We start from the raw sequence: 22,967 nt of genomic DNA, 5'->3' as shown, positions 1-22,967 counted from the left end.
GTGATTTCAGTGCATGTCGTAGTTCTGGAGGGAGAAAAGTAACCTTTGTGCACATACCAGGAGCATGTATCTCTGACCCAATCTGTCTGGTAGTGGTCTGAGGGACTCGATGTCCCAGAACTGACTATGCATGTAGAAGCAGCTCAGGACTACAGAACAGTAGGGGAGACCAGTCCACTCATGCTGCCTGGGGCAAGGCATTACTGGCTGTAGGACATAAAGTGCAGTCCTGGAACCATGAGGAAACTGCTTCCTGGAGAAGAGGGGATATTTGTATCCGTGTAAATGGGGGAAATTCCTGTGGTCACACCCACATGCCCAAGACAAGAGGCATGTGCAGAAAGGATCTGGGATGCCTCTATTCTTTGGCTTGGAGCTATTCTCCAAAGTCATTGATGGATAAGCCCTGAAGGAGAGCCCTTGCACAGGTCAATCTGCAAAGACTGGGGAAGGTATTTTCTTTTTGTCCTCCTTCTTCATTTTGTATTTTTAAGCTCTTTGCATTCAAAGAAAGCTCTGCCATAACACAAGCTGGATACAAGCTTAAGGAGCAGATGCCTCAGAGTCTAAATTCTAGTGATAACATACTAAAATATCAAAATGTCCAGGTTTCAACAAAAGATGACAAAGCATACAAAGAAACAAGAATCAATGGCCCAGGCAAAGGAGAAGATTAAAACATTAGAAACCATCAAGATCATTCTAGACAAAGACTTTTTTTAAATGGTCCTAAATATCAAAAAGCTAAAGGAAAATGTGGACAAGGAACTGAAGGGAATCAAGAAAATGACAGATGATCACAAAGAGAGTATCAATAGAGAGATGAAAATTATGAAAAAGGAACCAAACAGAACTGAACAGAAATTTAAAATTCTCTGCAGGAGTTCAACACCAGATTGGAGCTGGCAGAGGAAAGAATCAGTGAACTTAACAGAAGACAATTAAAATCATCCAGTCAGAGGAGTAGAAAGAGGACAAAATGAAGAAAAGTGAACAGAGCTTGAGGAGCCTTTGGAATATGATCAAGCATACCAATATACATATTGTGGGAATCCCAGCAGAAGAAAGAGAGAAAAGGGCAGAGAGAATATTCAAAGAAATAATGACTGAAAACTTTCCAAATTAAATGAAAGACATGAATATATACATCTAAGAATTCAATGAATTGCAAACAGGATAAACCCAAATAGACCCATACCACACCCATGTTATTTTTTAAACTAATAACAAAGGTAAAGAGAAAATTCTGAAAGCTACAAAAGATAAGCAATGTTTCACATACAAGGGACCCTCAATAAGATTAAGGGCCAATTTCTCATCGGAAAGCCAAGAACTTCCAGCTATGAATTCTATGTGTGGCAAAACTGTCTTTCAAAAATGAGGGAGGAACTGAGATATTCCCAGATAAGCAAAAGTTGAAGGACTTCATCACCACTTGACTGACTGTACAATAAATTCTAAAGGGGGTTCTGCACGTTGACAGGCAAAGGCATTAGACAATTGACTGAAGCTACATGAAGAAATAAAGATCTCCTGTGAGGGTAATGACAGGGATAAATACAAATGCTGGTACTATTGTATTTTTGTTTGTAACTCCACTTTTAACTTCTTGCAAGATCTAAGAGGCAAACACGTAAAATGTAATGCTAAATCAGTGGCTTTGGACTTATAATGTATAAATATATAATTTGTGACAAGAACTACATAAAGATGGGGGACAGAGGGGTAGAGGAACATTGTTTATATATGATATGTTAAGTTGGTATTAAAGCAAACAAGATTGTCTTAGATCTTAGGATGTTAAATTCAAGCCCCATGTTAAGCACAAAGAAAATATCAGTGAATATGCAAATTCACAGAGACAATAGACAGAGTACAGGTTACCAGGGGTAGGGGGAAGGGCAATGGGGCATTAATGCAAAATGAGGGTAGGGTTTCTGTTTGGGGTGAAGGTGGTAATGAAAGGTAGTGAGGGTATTGCGACATTGTGAATGTGATTAATCCCAAGGGCTGGTAGGCTTGGGAGGGGTTGGGATGGGAAGATTTAGGTTGTATACATGTTTCCACAATTTTAGAATAAGAAGATAAACTAAAGAGATAATGATAATTAATGCAACGCATGATGCTGTGTGGGAACTAGAAATGAAGGAGAAGACTCAAAAGAGATGTTTGGGACATAAGAAAAAATTGGAATATAGAATGTAAGCTTTAAAGCAACATTAAATTTCTTGAACTTGAAACCACCTTTAAAGGGCTTACATAAGTGAATATCCTTGTTCGTGGGAAATGTACATGGAAGTCGTGTGTGTTCAAGGAGTATGAAGTGTGCAACCTGCTCTCAAATGTTCAGAAAATAGAAAGAATAAGACAGCAAAGGTGGCAAAATGTTAAAATTGGGGGATCCTGTTATCTGTGGGTTGGTGAGGTATGTTGGAGTTCTCTGAAGGGGAGGGTTATATTATTTTTGCAACTATCCTGTAAGTTTGAAATTATTTCAAATAAAAAGTTAAACAAAGAGAGACAAATGTTACTTTTGTAACAAGTTTCTGACACACAAGAATTTTTCTAATCATTCTTTTAAGAATAAGCTTTGACCCAAGGCCATCAATTTAGGAATATCTCTGGAACTCACCTGAACAGAGCTTTCTGCTTCCATGTAAGTGATGGTAACAATATCCTGCTCACTGCTGTTGACTAAAAAATAACCAGATCCTTCCACAAGGCTAAATATTTCCTATGGAAAAATCAGACAACATATTGTTCCCTTTGGTCTATAAATAATTCAAAGCAAAGAACGGCTACCTCCCTAATAAAGAGTACGAGAGTAAAAGATTAAGGTCAATGGACTAAAGACAAATATGATTTAAAGTATAAGTCTCAAGAATATTGCAGCCAATTATTATATATGTATTATCTATATAACAGTGATTTTCAACAAATGAGTGAGATTTTAAATTTTTTATACTATGAATTTTAATAACCTTATTACCTCATATTTTACAACCTCACCCTTCCAATATGATTCCATTTAACTAGACACAAACAGTTTCTACCTTTACATCAGGGTGGTTGTAGATGGTGGCATTCTCTGGAAGTACAGTTACATCATCCACCAGGAGCAGCTCCACAGTTGCAGATCTGGGCAAGTTGGAAAGTTCCTAGAAATGTAAGAGGAAACACAAAGGTGAGTATAACCTTCTAATTCCTCAGCTCAGTGAGAAAAGATTCTAATACTTTCTCAGGTCCCAAAGATAACAGAATCACAGAGATACATAGCTCTCAGATTTACATCAATTGTAAAACAACTTTTAGAGAAAGAATCTTAAATTCTAGTATCTAATTTATATTTCTTAATCCCGATTAAACAACAATCTTCACTGACCTTTGGACTTTTCTTCTCTGAATAGCCCACAAAATTGACTCCAATGAGTACAGTCCCTTTTATCTGATGTACTTTAAGGATCTGACGACCTAGAAACATACAGGAAAATACCCTGTCAGAAACAATTTGTAGAATACAAATGTGTCTCCAGAAAATCAAATTCTGCCCTAATTTTTTTTCAAATGTAGTATTACAGGGGCTAAAAAACACTGAATGAGGAAATACAAAGAAACAGAAAACTGGGTTGTTGTGCTGGTTCTGATACTATATTCCTATGTGACCCTAAGTTAACACTTTACCTCTCCATTCCTTTATTAAATGAGGGATTGGGCTAGGCAAAATAAAGAATTCTTTATGGCACTGATAGACTGTGAATCCAAAAATAGACTGACATCTGATGTATAGAGAAAATTTTGTTTGATTTACAAGTGGGAATGAGAAATAAAGGGGTAGTCCTTTGGGAACTTTCATTGTTCTAAACTGTTCTGTATATGTAAATGTCATGTAAGTCCCTTACTCACACATTTTAAATGGCTAACTATTCCTTTTGGATCAATTTTAAACCCCTTATTAGAAGCCTTCCATAATCTGACCTGCTTTACTCATTCATTTTCTTTTTCTTTTATCTAACAAACATGAATCTGTCACTGTATTCAGAGCAATCATTTTATTCTCAACACAAAATGATCATGCTTAAATCCTTAAAGCATTTTCTCATGATGTTACATTCATTCATTCATTCATTCAAAAAAGATTTATTGAGAGCCTACTCTATGCTAGGCATTATGCCAGGTAATGAGGATACAAAAGTGAAGAAAACACAGTCCTTGACCAGGAAACCCACAGCTTAATGAGAGATGATTGAGAGCAAACCAACCACAGCAATAGTGTGATTAGTGTTTCCGAGAAGTATGCATAGCATACTAAAAGATCACAAAGGAGAATTTACCCTATGTTGGGATATGGAGGGATAGAAAACTCCTGGATCCCAAGAGGAAGATTTCAGCCAATGAAGACACAAGAGAAGGGTGTTCTAAGGAAAGGGAACATACAATATATGCAAAGGAAGTCATTATGACAAGTCTTGTCATGGTTGAGGATATAAAGTTACTGATTGTGGTTAAAATAAAGGGTATGTGTGGGGAGTTAAGAAAGATGACGTCAAAGAAGTAGGCAGGTGCTGGTATGCCAAGCTGCAATATTTGAACTTTACCCTGAAATGCATGGGAAGTCCTTAAAGATAATACAGTGATAGTATAGCCAAGTGGTTAAGAGTATAGGCTTTAGCGTCAGAGAGCTTGCTGTTTCATCTAATTATTGTTGTAATCACAGAGCCTAAAACTAACTCAATAGATGTTTGATGAAAAAGTAAATTTACAAGATGGGGATAATAATGCCCATTTGTCATGGTTGTTTTGAGGATTACATGAGAAAATGTATACAAAAAACTTTGTGCATTCCTGACAAGACATGACAGCTCAGTAAAAAATAGATTTAAAAAAGGAATTTAAGAGATACTCAGATTTTTAATTTAGGAAGATCACTCTGGAAAGCAGCATGGAGAATGCATTGGAGAGTAACAAAGACACAATAAGATCAGTTAGAAGAATGCCATCACCAAGATGGCTGAGTGAGTCATTCCAGCATTCTGTCCTCCCACAGAACCTCTAAACTAGCAAAAACTGGCAGAATCATCATTCTCAGAGCTCTGAAAAATATTTAAAGGGTTGCAGTAATTAGCCAAGAACTGAAGGGAGAAAAAGCCAAGCTTAAAAATGGTAGGAAAACCTCTTGGCACCTTTGCTGGCATTTCTTCCACCCCTGCCCCAGTTTGTTGTGGAGTGAGCTTGCACTCTTAATGCAGTTACTCAGTCCCAGTTCTGGAGGGAGCAGAGTAACCACTATGAACTTACTTGGGTGCATGTATGTCTGTAACAGTCTATCTGGTGGATGCCTGAAGGACTGAACCTGACCAGAACACTCTCTGGCTTGCTATCCTGGAACTTTCTCAGTGTGTAAAAGCAGCTTGTGGGAAGCTAATTCAGTGAAAGGAACAATGAAATTGAAGCTGCCTGGGGCAAGGGATTACAGGCTTTATGACATCAATAGAGTGCCTAGGACCAGAAGGACAATATTTCACTGGGAGAAGAGAAGGTGCTCAAAAGCAAGTAAATGAGAGAATTTCTAAGGCATGTCCAGGTATGCCAGTTTGAATGTATTGTGTCCCCCAAATGCCATTATCTTTGATGCAGTCTTGTGGGGCAGACATTTTGGTGCTGATTAGATTTGCTTGGAATTTGCCCCACCCAGCTGTGGGTGATGACTCTGATGAGATATTCCCATGGAGGCATGGCCCCACCCATTCAGGGTGGGACTTGATCAGTGGAGCCATATAAATGAGCTGACTCAAAGAGAAGGAACTCAGTGCAGCTGTGAGTGACATTTTGAAGAGGAGCAAGCTTGCTAGAGAGGAATGTCCTGGGAGAAAGCCATTTTGAAACCAGAACTTTGGAGCAGATGCCAGCCACGTGCCTTCCCGGCTAACACAGGTTTTCCGGACACCATTGGCCATCCTCCAGTGAAGGTACCCGATTACTGATGTGTTACCTTGGACACTTTATGGACTTAAGACTGTAACTGTGTAGCCAAATGAACCCCTTTTTTATAAAAGCCAATCCATCTCTGGTGTTTTGCATTCTGCAGTATTAGCAAACTAGAACACCAGGACAAAACACATGCTCAGTTAAGACTGAAGAGGGCTATCAACTTTCATTTTGGGATGTTCTTCAGATTCAATGTTAGAAGGACTAAGCTCTGAAGAAGAGTATCAGCCAACCCAGAGCCAATCTTCAGAGACTGTGAAAGGCAGTGTTTTTTGTTTTTGTTGTTTGTTTGGTGTTCATGGAAATCTCTGTCATATCACTAGCTAGATACAAACTTAAGGATCAGATACATGAGGGACTAAATTCCAGGGTTAATACATTAAAATATTAAAATGTATAGTGTACAGCAAAAGATTACAAGGTATACAAAGAAACAGGAAGTGATGAACCATTCAAATGAGCAAGATAAAACATCAGAAACCATCAATGAAGAAGACAACACTTTGGACATACTAGACAAACACTTTTAAGAGCAAAAGAAAAACACAGATAGAGAAATAAACGATATCAGGAAAATAAAATATGAACAAAATGAGAATATCAATAAAGAGATAGAAATAAAAAGAAACCAAACAGAAATACTGGAGCTGAATACCACAATAACTGAAATTTAAAAATTCCCTAGAGGGGTTCAATTGAAGATTGGAGCTGATAGAAGAAAGAGTCAGTGAACTTGAAGTTGAGAAAACTGAAATTATTCAATCTGAGGCACAGAAAGAAAAAACAAAGAAATGTGAACAGAGCCTGAGACACATGTGGGATACCACCAAGCGTACCAATATACACATTATGGAAATCCCAGGAGAAGAGAGACTATTTGAAGGAATAATGGCTGAACACTTGCCAAATTTAATAAAAGACAGGAATAGACACTTTCAAGAAACTCAACAAATTCTGAACAGGATAAACTCAAAGAGATCACCATACAGATGCTTTTCATCAAACTGTCAATTGTCAAAGACAGAGAATCCTGAAATCTGAAAGAGACAAGCAATGCGTATTGTACAAGGGAGTTTCAATAAAATTAGGGGCTGATTTCTCATAGAACTCACAGAGGCAAGAAGGCAATGGGGTGACATATAGACATACCATGTTTTATTATGTTTCACTCTATTATATTTTGCAGATATTGTATTTTTCACAAATTGAAGGTCTGTGGCAACCCTGCATTGAGCAAGTCTATCAGTGCCATTTTTCCAACAGCATGTGCTCACTTCATGTCTCTCTCACATTTTGATAACTTTCACAATATTTCAAACTTTTCCATTATTATTATATCTGTTATGGTGATTTGTGATCAGTGATCTTTGATGTTAACATTGTAATTGCTTTTGGGCATCAGGAACCATACCCATATAAGACAGCCAACTTAACTGATAAATGTTGTGAATGTTCTGACTGCCCCACTGGCTGGCCATTCCCTCATCTCATTCCCTCTCCTCGTGCCTCCCTATTACCTGAGACATGACAATATTGAAATGAGACCAGTTAATGACCCTACAGTGACTTCTATGTGCTCAAGTGAAAGGAAGAGCCACACATCTCTCACTTTAAATCACAAACAAGAAATGATTAAGCTTACTGAGGAAGGCATGTCAAAAGCTGAAATAGGCCTAACTCTAGGCCTCTTGTGTCAAACAGCCTCATCACAAATGCAAAGGGAAAGTTCTTGAAGGAACTTGAAAGTGCTATTCCAGTGAACACAAGAATGATAAGAAAGTGAAACAGCTGAGAAAGTTTTAGTCTGGATAGAAAATCAAACCAGCCACAACATTCCCTTAAGCCAAAGCCTAATTCAGAGCAAGCTCTACCTCTCTTCAACTCTGTGAAGGCTGAGAGAGGTGAGGAAGTTGCAGAAGAAAAGTTTGAAGCTAGCAGAGGTTGGTTCATGAGGTTTAAGGAAAGAATCCATCTCCATAACATAAAAGTGCAAGGTGAAGCAACAAGTGCTGATGCAGAAGCGGCAGCAAGTCATCCAGAAGGTCTAGCTAAGATGACTGATGAAGGTAGCTACACTAAACATCAGACTTTCAATGTAGAAGAAACAGCCTTCTATTGGAAGAAGATGCCATCCAAGACTTTCCTAGCTAGAGAGGAGAAGTCAATGCCTGGCTTCAAAGCTTCAAAGGACTGGCTGACTCTGTTGTTAGGGGCTAATGCAGTTGGTCTTGTTAAGTTGAAGCCAATGCTCATTTACCATTTTAAAAATCCAAGAGCCCTATCTCCAAACTCTGATATGTTGATCCCTTGGTGTATAACCTGATTGGTCTCTAGAACATTAGGTATCCGTGTGACACCAGACACTCAGAGCTAGAGCTCGGGAGTTTGAATGTCAGTTTTAACGGATACAGCAACTCTTAAAGAAAAAAAAAAGCTGAAAAAGAGCCCAGACTTCAATTAGAGATATGAATGAAGCAGATCTGGTTAAGACTACGGCAAATTTGGCAAATTGGGCCAAAGGGTAAAGGTTGAAACTGGCTGTGTGTAAAAACTTCAACTTCCATGTGAGACCAAGGGAAGAAATGTTTATTTGGTGTAGTATCTATATTTTCTAAACAATATAACTTCTACAGTGTTTATTCAAACATCACAATTACATTGAACTTTGAATAGGAAGTGAGATATAGTAGGTCTGTATAGGTTAGAGTGAAGTAGCAACACATCCCAAAGTAATTTGGGCAGAGAATAAAAATATATATTCGGGGCCCCCCTGAGGAGCTGGGGGAGAATGCGGAGGTATTGGACTTCCTCACCTGGATTGTTTTGCTGATGTTCTCACAAACACTGGAGACTGATGCCTTGACATGCTGAGCCCTCTGTCTTGGGGCTTGCCCCTATGAAGCTTGTTACTTAAAAGGAGAGGCTAAACCTGCTTATAATTGTGCCTCAGAGTCTCCCCCAGAGTGCCTCTTTGTTGCTCAGATGTCTAAGCCACCTTGGCAGGTGATCTCACTGCCCTCCCCACTATGTGGGATCTGACTCCCAGAGGTGTGAATCTCCTTGGCAATGGAGGATATGACTCCCGGGGATGAATGTGGACCTGGCATTGTGGGACTGAGAACATCTTCTTGACCAAAAGGGGGATGTGAAGTGAAACAAAATAAAGTTTCAGTGGCTGAGAGATTTCAAATGGAGTCAAGAGGTCACTCTGGTGGACATTCTTATGCACCATATAAATAACACCTTTTAGGCTTTAATGTATTAGAATAGCTAGAAGTAAATACTTGAAACTACCAAACTCCAACCCAGTAGTCTGGACTCCTGAAGATGATAGTATAACAGTGTAGATTACAAGGGGTGACAGTGTGATTGTGAAAACCTTGTGGATCACACTACCTTTATCCAGTGTATGGATGGATGAATAGAAAAACAGGGACAAAAACTAAATGATTCAGTGGCTGAGAGATTCCAAATGGAGTTGAGAGGTCACTCTGGTGGACATTCTTATGCACTATATAGATAACACCTCTTAGGCTTTAATGTATTGGAATAGCTAGAAGTAAATACCTGAAACTACCAGACTCCAACCAGCAGTCTGGACTCCTGAAGGCAATTATATAATAATGTAGATTACAAGGGGTGACAGTGTGATTGTGAAGACCTTGTGGATCACACCCCCTTTATCTAGTGTATGGATGAGTGGAGGAATGGGGATAAAAACTAAAGGACAAATGGGGTGGGATGGGGGGATGATTTGGGTGTTTTTTTTCACTTTTATTTTTTATTCTTGTTCTGGTTCTTTCTGATGTAAGGAAAATGTTCAGAGATAGACTGTGGTGCTGAACGCATAACTATGTTATCATACTGTGGACAGTGGATTGTATATCATGGATGATTGTATGGTGTGTGAATGTATTTCAATAAAACTGAATTTAATAAAAAAAAAAAGAAAAAAAAAACTAAATGAAAAATAGGGTTGGAGGGTGATTTGGGTGTTATTTTTTATTTTTATTTTTTATCCTGATTCTGATTCTTTCTGGTATAAGGAAAATGTTCAAAAATAGATTGGGGAGATGAGTGCACAACTATATGATGGTACTGTGAACAGTTGATTGTACACCATGGATGATTGTATAGTATGTGAATATATCTCAAAAAAACTGAATTAAAAAAAAAAATCCAAGAGCCCTTAAGAATTATGCTAAATTGACTCGGCCTGTGCTATATAAAATGGAACAACAAAGCATGGATGGCAACACATTTGTTTACAACACAGTTTATTGGATATTTTAAGCCTACTGTTGAGACCTACTCCTCAGACAAAAAGATTCCTTTCAAAATATTACTGCTTATTGACAATGCATGTGGTCACCCAAGAGCTCTGAGGCAGATGTACAATGAAATTAATGTTTTCATGCCTGTTAACACAACATCCATTCTGCAGCCTATGGATGAAGGAGTACTTTGACTTTCAAGTGTTATTATTTAAGAAATACATTTCGTAAGGCTATAGCTGCCTTAAATAGTGATTAGTCTGATGGATCTGGGTAAAGTAAATTGATAACCTCCTGGAAAGGATTCACCATTCTAGATGTCATGAAGAACATTCGTGATTCAAGGGAGGATGTCAAAATGTCAATGTTAACAGGGTTTGGGAGAAGGTGATTCCAACCCTCATGGATGACTTTGAGAGGTTCAAGACTTCAGTGGAGGAAGTAACTGCAGATGTGGTGGAAATAGCAAGAGAACTAGAATTAGAAGTGGAACCTAAAGATGTGACTGTATTGCTGTAATCTCATGATAAAACTTTAACGAATGAGAATTTGCTTCTTATGGATGAGCAAAGAACGTGGTTTCTTGAGATGGAATCTATTCCTGGTGAAGGTGCTATGAACATTGCTGAAATGACAACAAAGGATTTAGAATATTACATAAATTTACTTGATAAAGCAGTGGCAGGGGTTGAAAGGATTGACTCCAATTTTGAAAGAAGGTCTGTGGTAAAATGCTATCAAACAGCAACACATGTTTCAGAGAAATCTTTCATTAATGTGGCAAATTTCATTGTGGTCTTATTTTAAGAAATTGCCAGTCACCCCAACTTTTAGCAACCACCACCTTGATGAGTCAGCAGCCGTGAACATCAAGGCAAGACCCTCCTCCAGCAAAAAGATTACAACTTGCTGAAGGTTCAGATGATGGTTAGCATTTCTTTTTTGGCAATAGAGTATTTTTCAATTAAGGTGTATACATTGTTTTTTAGACATAATGTTATTGCATACTTAATGTACTACAGTACAGTGCAAAAATAACTTTTATATACACTGGGAAGTCAAAAAAATTTGCGCGACTTGCTTTATTGTAATATTCGCTTCGGTGGTCTGGAATCAAACCTACAATATCACCAAGGTATGCCTGTACTTGAAAATGGTTAAAATGTGAAATTTTATGTTGTATACATGTTACCACAATAAAAATTTTTTATATATATACATATATATATATCAGTTAGAAAGTTACTGTGGTAATTCAGGCTAAAAGTGATGAGGGCATAAGTGATCAAGTTGGAAAGGAAGGGATGAAAACAGGAAATACTTAGAAGATAACACTGATGGTATTTAGTGATTGGTTGTTATCTGGTATAAAGAACATTTCTTTTTTTCTACCCTATTGATATATTCTCTAGTTAAGCTCTTAACTTGTTCTTGTTGTAAGCTCTTTGTGGGTAGAGAATAGATTAAATTTTATTTCTTCTTCTCTGCTGTTCCCTATTCCACTGAATGGTTCTACTACCCACACAAATGCTCATATCAGAAATCTAAAAAATATCACCCCTTGTATCATTTTTTTCTTCACCTTTCTCAAGCCATTTGCAGTAGATTGCTATATTATTGGCCCACAGCAAATCATGCCTGCTATTTTTCATGCCTTTGGCTCTGATTTTGGCCAGATGACTGCTGGGGTGAATGTGATATGAGCAAATGTGATGCAAGCAGAGGCTTGAGAAGTGTTTGCACATGAGGGCTTGCTGCCCTCTTAGAAGCTCATCTAGTGCCTCTTGCCTCTTCTCTCAAACAGACTCATTCTCCTTCTTTCACCTCATTCTTGTTATCTCCTCTATCCATCACTCCCTTTAGATCTCAGCTCGAATGTTACTTTCTTAGCATAGCCTTCCATGTTCTAGACTAGGTTATGTCTCCCTGTTATGTGCTCTCAAAGCACACTATATTTGCCCTTCAAAGCACCTACCACAATTCTAATGCTTCAAGTCTGACTTTCCCAACTAGACTGTAAGTCTACTAGGGCAGAGGCCATGTCTGTCCCATTCACCATTATATCTCCAGGGCCTAACAGAAGGCCTTACATGTAGTAGCCACGCAATAAATATTTACTAATAAATGAATGCTTCCATAATAACAGACAAATAATATTCAATAAATACTTTTAAAATTAATTTTATGATCTTGTGAGAAATCTTTGAGCTAGAAAATCTAGCTGTATGTTTTCTGAAAAATATAAATTTCAAAAATGAAAGGTGATATAGGATAAAATCCTAAATAAAACCCTCTCCCGTAAGGAAATACTTAGTGCAAAACCACTTAGCAAGTATATAAAAGGATTCTGAAAATTTTCACAATACCATGTAGCCGGGTCTGCCCACTGCCATCATCCTTTGCTACCATAACCACTGACTTATAATCTTCGAAATGGGCTAGTGTTTCATTAGAGGATTTCCATTCTAGCATTAGTGAACTGAAATTATCAAACTTCCTCCTGTGTTGATCAAAGACTGCCAGTTCCAGGACTGTGTCCCTCAGGCTTGATACAGGAATCTACATTTTAAAAAGAAAGAAAAAGAGAAAAATAACAGCCTAAGAGATGGTAAGATATCCTTGAAGTTAGAGAATATGCCTCCCCCCAACTTTTTACTTTGAAAATTTTCAAACCTACAGATATGTTGAAAGAATAGGACAATGAATACCTATATACCCTTCACCTAGATTCACCAGTTTCTAATTTTTCTCACAACTGCTCTCTCTCTCTCTCTCTCCCTAGCCCTCTCCACACACACACACACACACACACACACACACAATCTATGTATCTGTCTAGCTCTCTATTTTCTAAACATTTGTGAATAGGTTGTATATATCATGCTCCTTGAACACTTAATACTTCCATATACTTTTCCTCACAACAAGGATATTCATTTACATAACCACCTTAAGTACAGTTACAAAGTTCAGGAAATTTAACATTGATATAAAGCTTTCAGTCTATATTTCAGTTTTTTCAGATGTCCCAATAATGTCCTTTTCGGTATTTTCTACTCTATTATTAGATTCAGACCAAGATCACGTATTGTACTGCATTTGTTTGTTACTGTCTCTTTAGTCTCTCTCTTCTTTTTTAAATTGTGGAAACATATATACAACATGAATGTTCCCATCTCAACCATTCCCAAACCTACAATTCAGTGGGATTAATCACATTCACAATGTTGTGCTATCCTTGCCAACATCCATGGATTTTATTTTTAGTTGATATTTCTATCATTACTTTTTTGATGCTCAAATTGTCTAAAATTTGGACAGTGGGAGCTCCTTCGAGTCACCTTCTTTTGACAAGATTTCATTAGTCTTCGAGCACATCCTGGTACAACAAATTGTTTCACGCTTATCTTGTACTTTTCCTACACAAACTTGAATTAGTTATTTTTCCAAGGTGTTTAGTTCCTTTTTCCTATTTAAATGGGGAACAGTAGTTAGAAAACAATATGCTCATTGCTATTGGGGTGTGCTTGCATCTGGGTCCTTTCAGTAAATAATACTAAGATATATATTTGTAAAGAAAAATGTCACAAATTTTGTCATTCCTCTCATCAAGAGTGTCCCCTTCCTTTGAAACTGGGTGGGCTTGTGACTGGTCTGACCAACAGAGTATGGTGGAACAGACACTATACAATATCCAAGGCAATGCAGCTTCCACCGTCTTCTCTTGGAACACATGTTCCCCAGTGGAACCCAGCTGTCATGCTGTGAGAAGCCTGAACCATATAGCGAGGCAATGTATAGATGTTTAGGTTGACAGTCCCAACTGAACCCAGTTTTTGAATCATGCCACCCTGGGCTTGTTAGTTAGTAATCCTGCTGATGTTTATAGCCCCCAGTCATTTGAATATTCTCAACTGAGGACCCAGACATTGTAGAACAGAGACAAGCATCCCCACTATTCCCTTTCAGAATATCTGACCCAGAGAATTCCTGTTTCATGGCACTAAGTTGCACAGCAATAGAAAACAAAGGTTGATATTGATATCTCCAATTCAGATTCAGTATCACAAGGTTCTTCACCTTTCTTGGGCCATATTTATACCTCCCATCTCTCAGAGTAAAGTCGCTGGTTCCTAACAAGATCAATCTGTTTAACCATTTGTTCTATCCTACAATACTCATAAAATAGTTTCATAATTATGACCCAATTCACTATCAGCAAAAAACCTAGTAAGTTCAAGATTTCTTTGCAAAAAGAACAGATTTCTTTTTTTTAATGATCTTTCATCTTTTAACCTTTATTTTGAAATACTTTCAAACTTATAGGCCAGTTGTGAAAATACTACAAAAAACATACAGAGAACCCAAACATACCCCCCACCCTCACTGAGATACCCAGAACCACTAACTTTTAACATTTTGCCACATTTGCTGTATTTTTAATATCTATCTATCTATCTATCTATCTATCTATCTATCTAAAGAACAGATTTCTTCTTGTCCTTAGAATACATCCCACTAAGGAGGTGCATTTGGCGTACCGTATTCAAAAGTTACTTGAATTGGTTGGAATTTAGATTTTTCTACTCCTTCTGGGCTGTAGTTTCTTTCCAGACTATCTTATAGTGATTTGAGGGCCTTGAGCCAGCTTCCCAGTCTGACCCAAAGACCCGGAGGACTTCAGAGCTGTGACTAGACCTCCACGGACCCAGCATGGAAGCTTAACCCAACCTTGACCCCGGAGTTTTCTCAGATGTCCACTGAAGGAAATTCCCAGAAAGACTCCGCGGTCTCTCATCCTTTCTCCTCAGAAGTGTTAATAAAGAACCTGAGAAACTTGACTCTGACCCTGGTACCCAATCCCTTTCCTCCCTGCCAGAAGATCAATTCCAACAGGGGGACAGGGAAAAGATCAGAGGAGAGAAGAGAAATAATTTCATCTTCTGGAGAAGTGCAGTAAGGACATCATTATCTCAGCAGAAAGAAATGTTTGAGAGAATGGTAAAAGTGAAATATCTCTACCTCAACCAATCTTATCTGGTTGAAAGACAGCGAACAAGCATTCGACATGAGAGCATTCAGAATGGATCAAGAAACGAAATATTAAGATGCGGCTGTCTTTTTTGCCTATATTACGGTTGAGATTCTTCTGAGAATGCTAGAATGAAGAATAATTGTGACATAGAATCATGTTAGTCATAAAAATCATTCTTGTACTGTTCTTTCTCACTAGTAATTTTAGGATCACTAAGTAGCAGGCTGTGAAAGCTACTGTATGCTAGGGCAGGCTATAGGTTTTGATGACCTATAAGTCCCATGATATAAATTGTCTTTTTGCTTCTGCTTCTTTCCTTCCTACAATGATACCAGAAGTTTATAAGGAATCTGTGTATTTTGAATGCCTTGCTGCCTTCAATTTACTTTAGTTCTACTTTGTGTGTATCAAAGAACTTATTAAAATTGAGATGTATTTGAGTACCATTATAAAAAATTCTTTATATACTTGTTCTTGCTAGTATGTATTCAATGATTCAATAATTTTTATTCTCGCCATGTTTCTAGGATGTAAATAATCTGGTATTCCAATCTTTTGTGATATTATCCCATAGGGAAGGAATTTTACACATTTAGACAAGGTTGGAAAACAAGGGTGGAGATAGATTTTTGCATATGTCAACTTCCTGGAAGAGATGTCAGATAGGGAGGGAGGGAAAAATTATAACTAGCTAGATAAATAGGTAGAAGAAGGTAGCAGAGGGAAGTGGAATTTAAAAGGAGAGAGTTGAAAGAATATCATAATACCAAGGGATTATAAATAAAAATTATTTATAAATTATAAATAATACCAAGGGACGATGCCATCCAATGGTGTTTACTTCAATTGCTTTTCTTCTTTCTTTTGATGATGTACACAGACCTGACTTTCTTTGTGCAATACAAAAGATTTATAAAATCTGTCCTCTGCTCTCCAACTTTTAAATGTTCAAAGTGTGATATTCACTAAAAAGAAAAAAAAAAATCAGGTACCTAACAGAAAAGCAGCTGGAGAACTGGGATTAAAGAAATGCCTTGAAGATTTGGGCTTGTGTAGATAAGGACCAAAAACCTGCTGGTATTCAGGTTGTGGTAGGAGCACAGAGGCCACTTAGGGAGTTGTATATGTGTACTGTAACACAGTGCATGCACCTGGAGGATTGGTTGCAACATTAGTATTAAAATCACATGGGAGGGGATCTAAGATGGAGGCATAGAGAGGAGTGGAAGCTAAGTAGTCCCCCTGGAACAACTAAAAAAAACCCAGAAACATCTAGTAAATATTCCGTAATAACTGCAGGGAGACAGACGTGACCATCCACTCATCATACACTAACCTGAATTGGGAGGAATGCCCGAGATCACAGCATAAAATCTGTAAGTAAGAACTGCGGATCCAAATCAGGAAACCCCTCCCCCACAGCCCGAGCTACAAAGTGTCGTGGTGCCAGAGAGAAGCTTTCTCCCAGCAAGCGAATATAGCTCAGCTGAGCTCCAACTGGGGTTTTAATTAGTGAGTGTGAACTGCTCACTATGAGGTACGAATCCCCAACAAGTAGAGGCTTTGGGTGATGACTGACCTTGGAGAGCTGGAGGGTCCCCTCAGACTAGCTCTGTTCCTTTTTCGACTCAGTGGAGAAAGCCTCGGCCATTTTCAGTTCCCATTTCTGTGACCCAGACAGGGGTGTGGCACAAGCAGAGAGAGACCACTGAAATGCTAATGACCTCCCCCTAAGGCATCTATCTTCTCTAAGAGGTAAGGGGTGGGGGCCCAGCTCTACTACCTGCCTTTCATTCAGAACTTACACCAGCCAAGAATTATAGGCTAATCTTTGCATCAGGCAGAGAGTGCCCCTGCACGGCCTGGCAGCCTGGGGCTTCCCTTGAGGGATGATGCACACTAGTGACGTAGCACAGCCTTCCCTCAGCAGAGGTCCTGGAAGATCTCAGCTGAGAAGGGGGGCCCACTCGGAAAACCCAGGGACGCTACGTCAATGCTGGTGGTTTGTGGGTCAGCGACAGAGAGGGTCTGGGGCAGAACTGAAATGAAGGCTTAGACTCTTGCAGCAGCCTTGAATCTCCGGGAACACCTGGGAGGTTTGAATATTAAAGCGGCCCTGCCTCCCTGACCACCCAGACACACGTACCACGTTCAGGGCAGATAGCTCCAACAACAAACCCAAACTGAGTTCACCAACTGAACCCCACAAAAATCATTTCTCCATACACCACACAGACAGAGTTGGGGAGAACTGACTTGAGGGGTATAGGTGACTTGCAGATGCCATCTGCTGGTTAGTTGGAGAAAGTGTACGCCACCAACTTGTATTTCTGAAAAATTAGATTGGTTTTTTTTTCTTTTTTACAACTTGGAAGAACCCTATCAAGCAAAGCAAATGCCAAGAAGCCAAAAACAACAGAAAATCTTAATGCATATGATAAAACCAGACGATATGGAGAACCCAATCCCAAACACCCAAATCAAAATATCAGAAGAGACACAGTACCTGGCACAATTAATCAAACAATCACAATCGAGGAATGAAAACATGGTACAGGATATAAAAGACATGAAGAAGACCATGGAACAGGATAACAGGGACATAAAGAAGACCCTAGAAGAGCATAAAGAAGAAATTCCAAGAGTAAATAAAAAAATAGAAGATCTTATGGAAATAAAAGAAATTGTTGGCCAAATTAAAAAGACTCTGGATACTCATAATACAAGATTTGAGGAAGTTGAACAATGACTCAGTGTCCTAGAGGTCCACAGAACAGAAAATGAAAGAACAAAAGAAAGAATGGAGAAAAAAATTGAAAAAATCGAAAAGGATCTCAGGGATATGATAGATAAAATAAAACGTCCAAATTTAAGACTCATTGGTGTCCCAGAAGGAGAAGAGAAGGGTAAAGGTCTAGAAAGAGTATTCAAAGAAATTGTTGGGGAAAACTTCCCAAACCTTCTACACAATATAAATACACAAAGCATAAATACCCAGTGAACTCCAAATAGAATAAATCCAAATAAACCACTCCAAGACATATTCTGATCAGACTGTCAAATACTGAAGAGAAGGAGCAAGTTCTGAAAACAGCAAGAGAAAAGCAATTCACCACATACAAAGGAAACAACATATGACTAAGTTGTGACTACTCAGCGGCCACCATGGAGGCGAGACGGCAGTGGCACAACATATTTAAAATTCTGAGAGAGAAAAATTTCCAACCAAGAATACTTTATCCAGCAAAACTCTCCTTCAAATCTGAGGGAGAGCTTAAATTTTTCACAGACAAACAAATGCTGAGAGAGTTTGCCAATAAAAGACCTGCCTTACTTCAGATACTAAAGGGAGCCCTACCCACAGAGAAACAAAGAAAGGAGAGAGAGATACAGAGAATTTTAACAGACATCTATAGAACCTTACATCCCAAATCACCAGGACACACATTTTTCTCTAGTGATCATGGACCTTTCTCCAGAATGGACCATATGCTGGGACATAAAACAAGCCTCAATAAATTAAAAAAAAAAAAAAAAAAAAAAACACAATTGAACATATTCAAAGCACAATGTCTGACCACAATGGAATACAAATAGAAGTCAATAATTTTTTTTGACAATTTAAAAAACTTTATTTTGAAATAATTTCAGACTTAGAGATAAGTTGCAATAGTACAAAAAAATTCCAGATACCTTCCTTCAGATTCCCCAAATGTTAACAGTTTACCACATTTTCTTTACTTTTTCTATATATCCATTAGTTTTTATCTGAACTGTTTAAAAAGTTGCAAACAAAATGCCCTTTACTGCTAAATACCTCTGTGTATTTCCTAAAAACAAGGGCATTCTCATACATAACCATGACATAATTAGCAAAAGTAGGAAACTAACATTAGTAATAGTAAAATTTACTATAGACCTTATTCAAATTTTTCCAATTGTCCCACTCACTGTCTTTCATAGTAAAAGAAAAAAAAAATTTCTTGTTCCATGATTCAACTCAGGGTCACATGTTGCATTTAGTTGTCATTGATCTTTAGCCTTCTTCAATCTGGAGCAGTTTTTCAGTCTTTTGTTTTTCATTACCTTGATGTTTTTGAAGAATAAAGGCCAACCATTTTGTTTACTATTCCTCAGTTTGGATTTGACTGATCTTTCTTCATGCTTATTTTCAGGTTATGCATTTTTGGTAGGAATCCATAAAGGTGATTTTTTTTTTTCTGTCCTCTTTACATGCTTCTTTTCAGGATGCATACAATATTTGTCCCAGAACTGGTAATGTTGTAAAAAAAACATTTTTGAGACAACTGGGGAAATTTGCAAACAGATGATAAAAAGTTATTGTTAATTTTGGTAGGTCACACAATGGTGTTATGAGTATGTTTAAAAAAATGATTAGAGATATATGTTAGAGAAAATGCTAGAGATAGCCATTATTCTATTCTACTTCCGTATATGTTACGTATTTCCATAATAAAAGTGTCCATAAAAGTACATAACAAAAAGTACTTCATAAGAAAACTTGTATATATATATTTTTTTTTTCTTTTTTCTTCTATTAAAAAGACAATCCTGCCTCCAGCTTGCTTGCAATACCACGTAAAACTAGGCCTGAAGAGTTCAAAAGCAAATTCAGCAGCTTGCATTCTGAGATGTTTTGGTAGATCTATGTGGTTGTTTGCACAGCGTATTCTCATTTGCAAGGCTCTGAAGAATCACTTTGGATTTAGGCATTGCAGATTTACAGTCAGAATACTTCATTATTTTCCATGCATGGGGGGTGGGGAAGTCACTGGCTAAGAATATTACAAATGGGAAAACTCTATAATAATGCAATCTTCCTGAACATAAGCTGACTGAATATTTTCAAAAAAGAATTTTTTTCATATTAAAGAGCAATTTAAAATGATGCAACATTTAGTGAGGATGGAGGATTTACTTTAGCACTATTGAAATTTAAGCAAATCTTAAAAATTAAGGACAAAGTTATACCCTAGGCAAGATTCCACATAAGATTAGTGTTTTAGTAATTGAGACAGGCAGGCTTTTCCTATAACAACGTAAACCATATGGCTCCCAGTATCTGGATAAGTAGTCTGTTTTCTGTTCAATTACCTCTGTATTTTTTATGCTAACACATACAGTCAAAATAGTGGCAGCACATGAACCACCAAAATTTAGCTTGAATCCAAACTGAATACCCTCCTGTCACTCTTGAACCTCTTCAGTTTAATAAATACAATACCCAACATACATTATCCATCAGTGTTCTGGTCAATTAAGGGACAAAGATACATAAAACAAAATGGCTTAAGGGCTGAAACAAAGATTGGTGACATGAAGACATTCTATAAGGAGAACATGGGCAGAATAGATTTCTGAGTCAGACAAAAATTGCTTTACCTGATGGTAACAAAACCAGGACTAGTCAAATGTCTTTTACCTATGTAGAGGAAGGGGAAGTTAATTGGCTTGATGCCCATTTCTAGATAGTCTGGCAACTCTAGGCACAAATCAGTGATGATGATAACGTCTCTCTTGATTATTCTGAAGTAGTGTCCAATTTGTGTATTATCCAGGTCTTTGACTATTTTCCCTTTCTTCCATGGCTCTTTTGGTCACTTCATTTACAGCTTATCAAATATAATACAGAAAATCTGTATCTGTCAAACTTTGTGACTTGGATAAAAAGGCCTGTGGGGAAGAGACTGAAACCACTGGTTAAGGTAGGTTTATAAATAATTTGAACATTTCATTTATTTGTGATTTCCATATCCTCTTTATCACAGGTAATTATGAGTTTAATGAAAGAAGTTCATTTAAAATGATTACACACTAGAACGTTATAGCCCAGATACAAAAAGCCCTCATTGTATTTTTCTTTATATTCTGAAATGAGCATTCATTTTTTAAAAAAGTTTATATAGCCAAGGACTCTGTTCTTTGATGATGTTCAAATCTCAGCTATTCTTTTGTATCTGTCTTATAGGAGAAAACATGCAAAAATTACTTCTGCAGCAGTTTGTTCTAGTTTTTCAAGCATTCTTCTAGTAGCAACTTGTTCAGAATACTGCTTTGTTTCAAAGCATGCAGTTTAGATGTGTCTTCACTGATAATGGGAATATTTCCATTTTGTTCCTGAGCTGTCAGGTCACTTTCACTGTCGGACAACGTACACAGCAGAGTGTCATTTTCATAGGTTGGAAAATAATACTGCAGTTGATCCCATGTCTTTTTTTCAGGAAGCAGTGATATGTGTTCAGCTTTTTCCATGTGAGTCCTTAAGTCTGCTTTGGATTTAAACTTCATATGGCAGCTGTAACATCTACATTGGTGAACTTCCCTCCGAATGAAGTTGATCAGTTTCACTTGCTGATAGAAGTTTAATCCAAGTTCTGTCTTTATTTTGAGGAGATCAAATTCATGTGCGTCCTCCATGTGGACATATAATTTCTCGATTGTTTCTGTTTGCTTTTCACAAAATAGGCAGACAGCTGAGACAGGGTGTTCTTCCCAATCAGACCAATCATCTTCCTGATGGTCTAGCAACTCCCGATCATCTTCCAACTGAACCTCTTCCCAAGATTTTCCAAGTTCCAAATAATTGATGACATAAAATCAGTCATATTCTCTGTTCTTAGGGTTGATCCTACGATGCTGTTTTTTTCTCATATGATCTTTCAGTGTATTTTTGTCCCTGAAGGTCTTCTCACAGTATAAGCACTGTAAGTTGTCAAGCTTTTCCTGTAGTATGCGTAGAAATTCATTGCAGTTTACAATGTTGTCTGGCAATCCAATGTTGAAAGCGTGTTCTCTGGCCATGTGGTTCAAAAGAACAGATCTGTTTCCAAGGAATTCTGCACTGCAAAACATACAAATGCCATGAAAATTAGTGTCAGTTCTTTCTTGCTGCTGCTGTTCCAGAATTTCTTTCAGCCTCTGCTTCTGAAGCTCTTCTCTAAGAACTCTATCTTCTGGCAAAACATCACATAACAAAAAATAATTGTCTTGTTCTTCAAGTGGACCTGTGGAATTGATCCTTATCACACTACAAAAATCTGTGATGGGCTGCTCAGTGAACCTTTTCCTCCAATATAAAATGTACCTTTAGAAGTCAGCAACCAACTTGACATCAGCTATGACCATCTTATGTTCAATAATCATGTGCTTTAGAAGTTTGTCTTGCTCAGCTACAGGAAAATGTTCTTCACAGAAAATGCAAGGCACAGATGGACAACCTTCTGAAGTGGTGGTGCCACCTGGATTTTCTGGCAGGGAAAGCAGCTCCAGGATACAATCCTTACTGTCCTCATCACGGACACCCTCAACTCCGCCGCGGTTACCGCTACAGTCCTCCTCCCCTCCGGCAGCAGCCCCCTGGGTCTCAAGAGCAGCCATCACGCGGCTCAAGAGCAAGGGGAAGTCAATAATTTTTGAATTGTAACTCCACTATTTACTTCCTACAAGATCTAAAATACACAAACTAATGACAAATCAGTGGTTCTGAACTCAATGTAAAATATGTAATTTTTGACAAGAACTATATAAAGGTGGGGGAATGGAGGAGTATAGGTACATAGTTTATGTGTCCTATTGAAATTAAGTTGGTATCAAAGAAAAACAAGATTGTTATGGATTTAAGAGTTTAATTTTAAGCCCCACAGTAAACACAA

General features: G+C 37.8%; 2 protein-coding genes across 2 annotated transcripts in view; both read right to left on the bottom strand.

The window, feature by feature from the left end:
• Positions 1-22,967, bottom strand: part of NUP210L (nucleoporin 210 like) — a 198,872-nt gene that overhangs the window by 77,071 nt on the left and 98,834 nt on the right. The window contains exons 15-18 of the mRNA XM_037825901.1: positions 12,626-12,818; positions 3,383-3,471; positions 3,054-3,158; positions 2,633-2,734 (exon numbers count right to left, since the gene is read on the bottom strand). Coding sequence (XP_037681829.1) covers positions 2,633-2,734; positions 3,054-3,158; positions 3,383-3,471; positions 12,626-12,818 — 489 coding nt within the window. The remainder of the gene's footprint in view (positions 1-2,632; positions 2,735-3,053; positions 3,159-3,382; positions 3,472-12,625; positions 12,819-22,967) is intronic.
• LOC119526626 (zinc finger protein 277-like) lies at positions 21,265-22,692 on the bottom strand. Its single transcript, XM_037825902.1, is given in 1 exon segment — positions 21,265-22,692. A coding segment is annotated over 1 exon segment (1,371 nt). The 3' UTR covers positions 21,265-21,321.

Source organism: Choloepus didactylus, chromosome 2 (genome assembly GCF_015220235.1).
Source record: "Choloepus didactylus isolate mChoDid1 chromosome 2, mChoDid1.pri, whole genome shotgun sequence".
Classification (NCBI taxonomy): domain Eukaryota; kingdom Metazoa; phylum Chordata; class Mammalia; order Pilosa; family Megalonychidae; genus Choloepus; species Choloepus didactylus.
The sequence above is the reverse complement of the archived record's forward strand: the minus strand, read 5'-3'. Positions and strand labels throughout refer to the sequence as shown.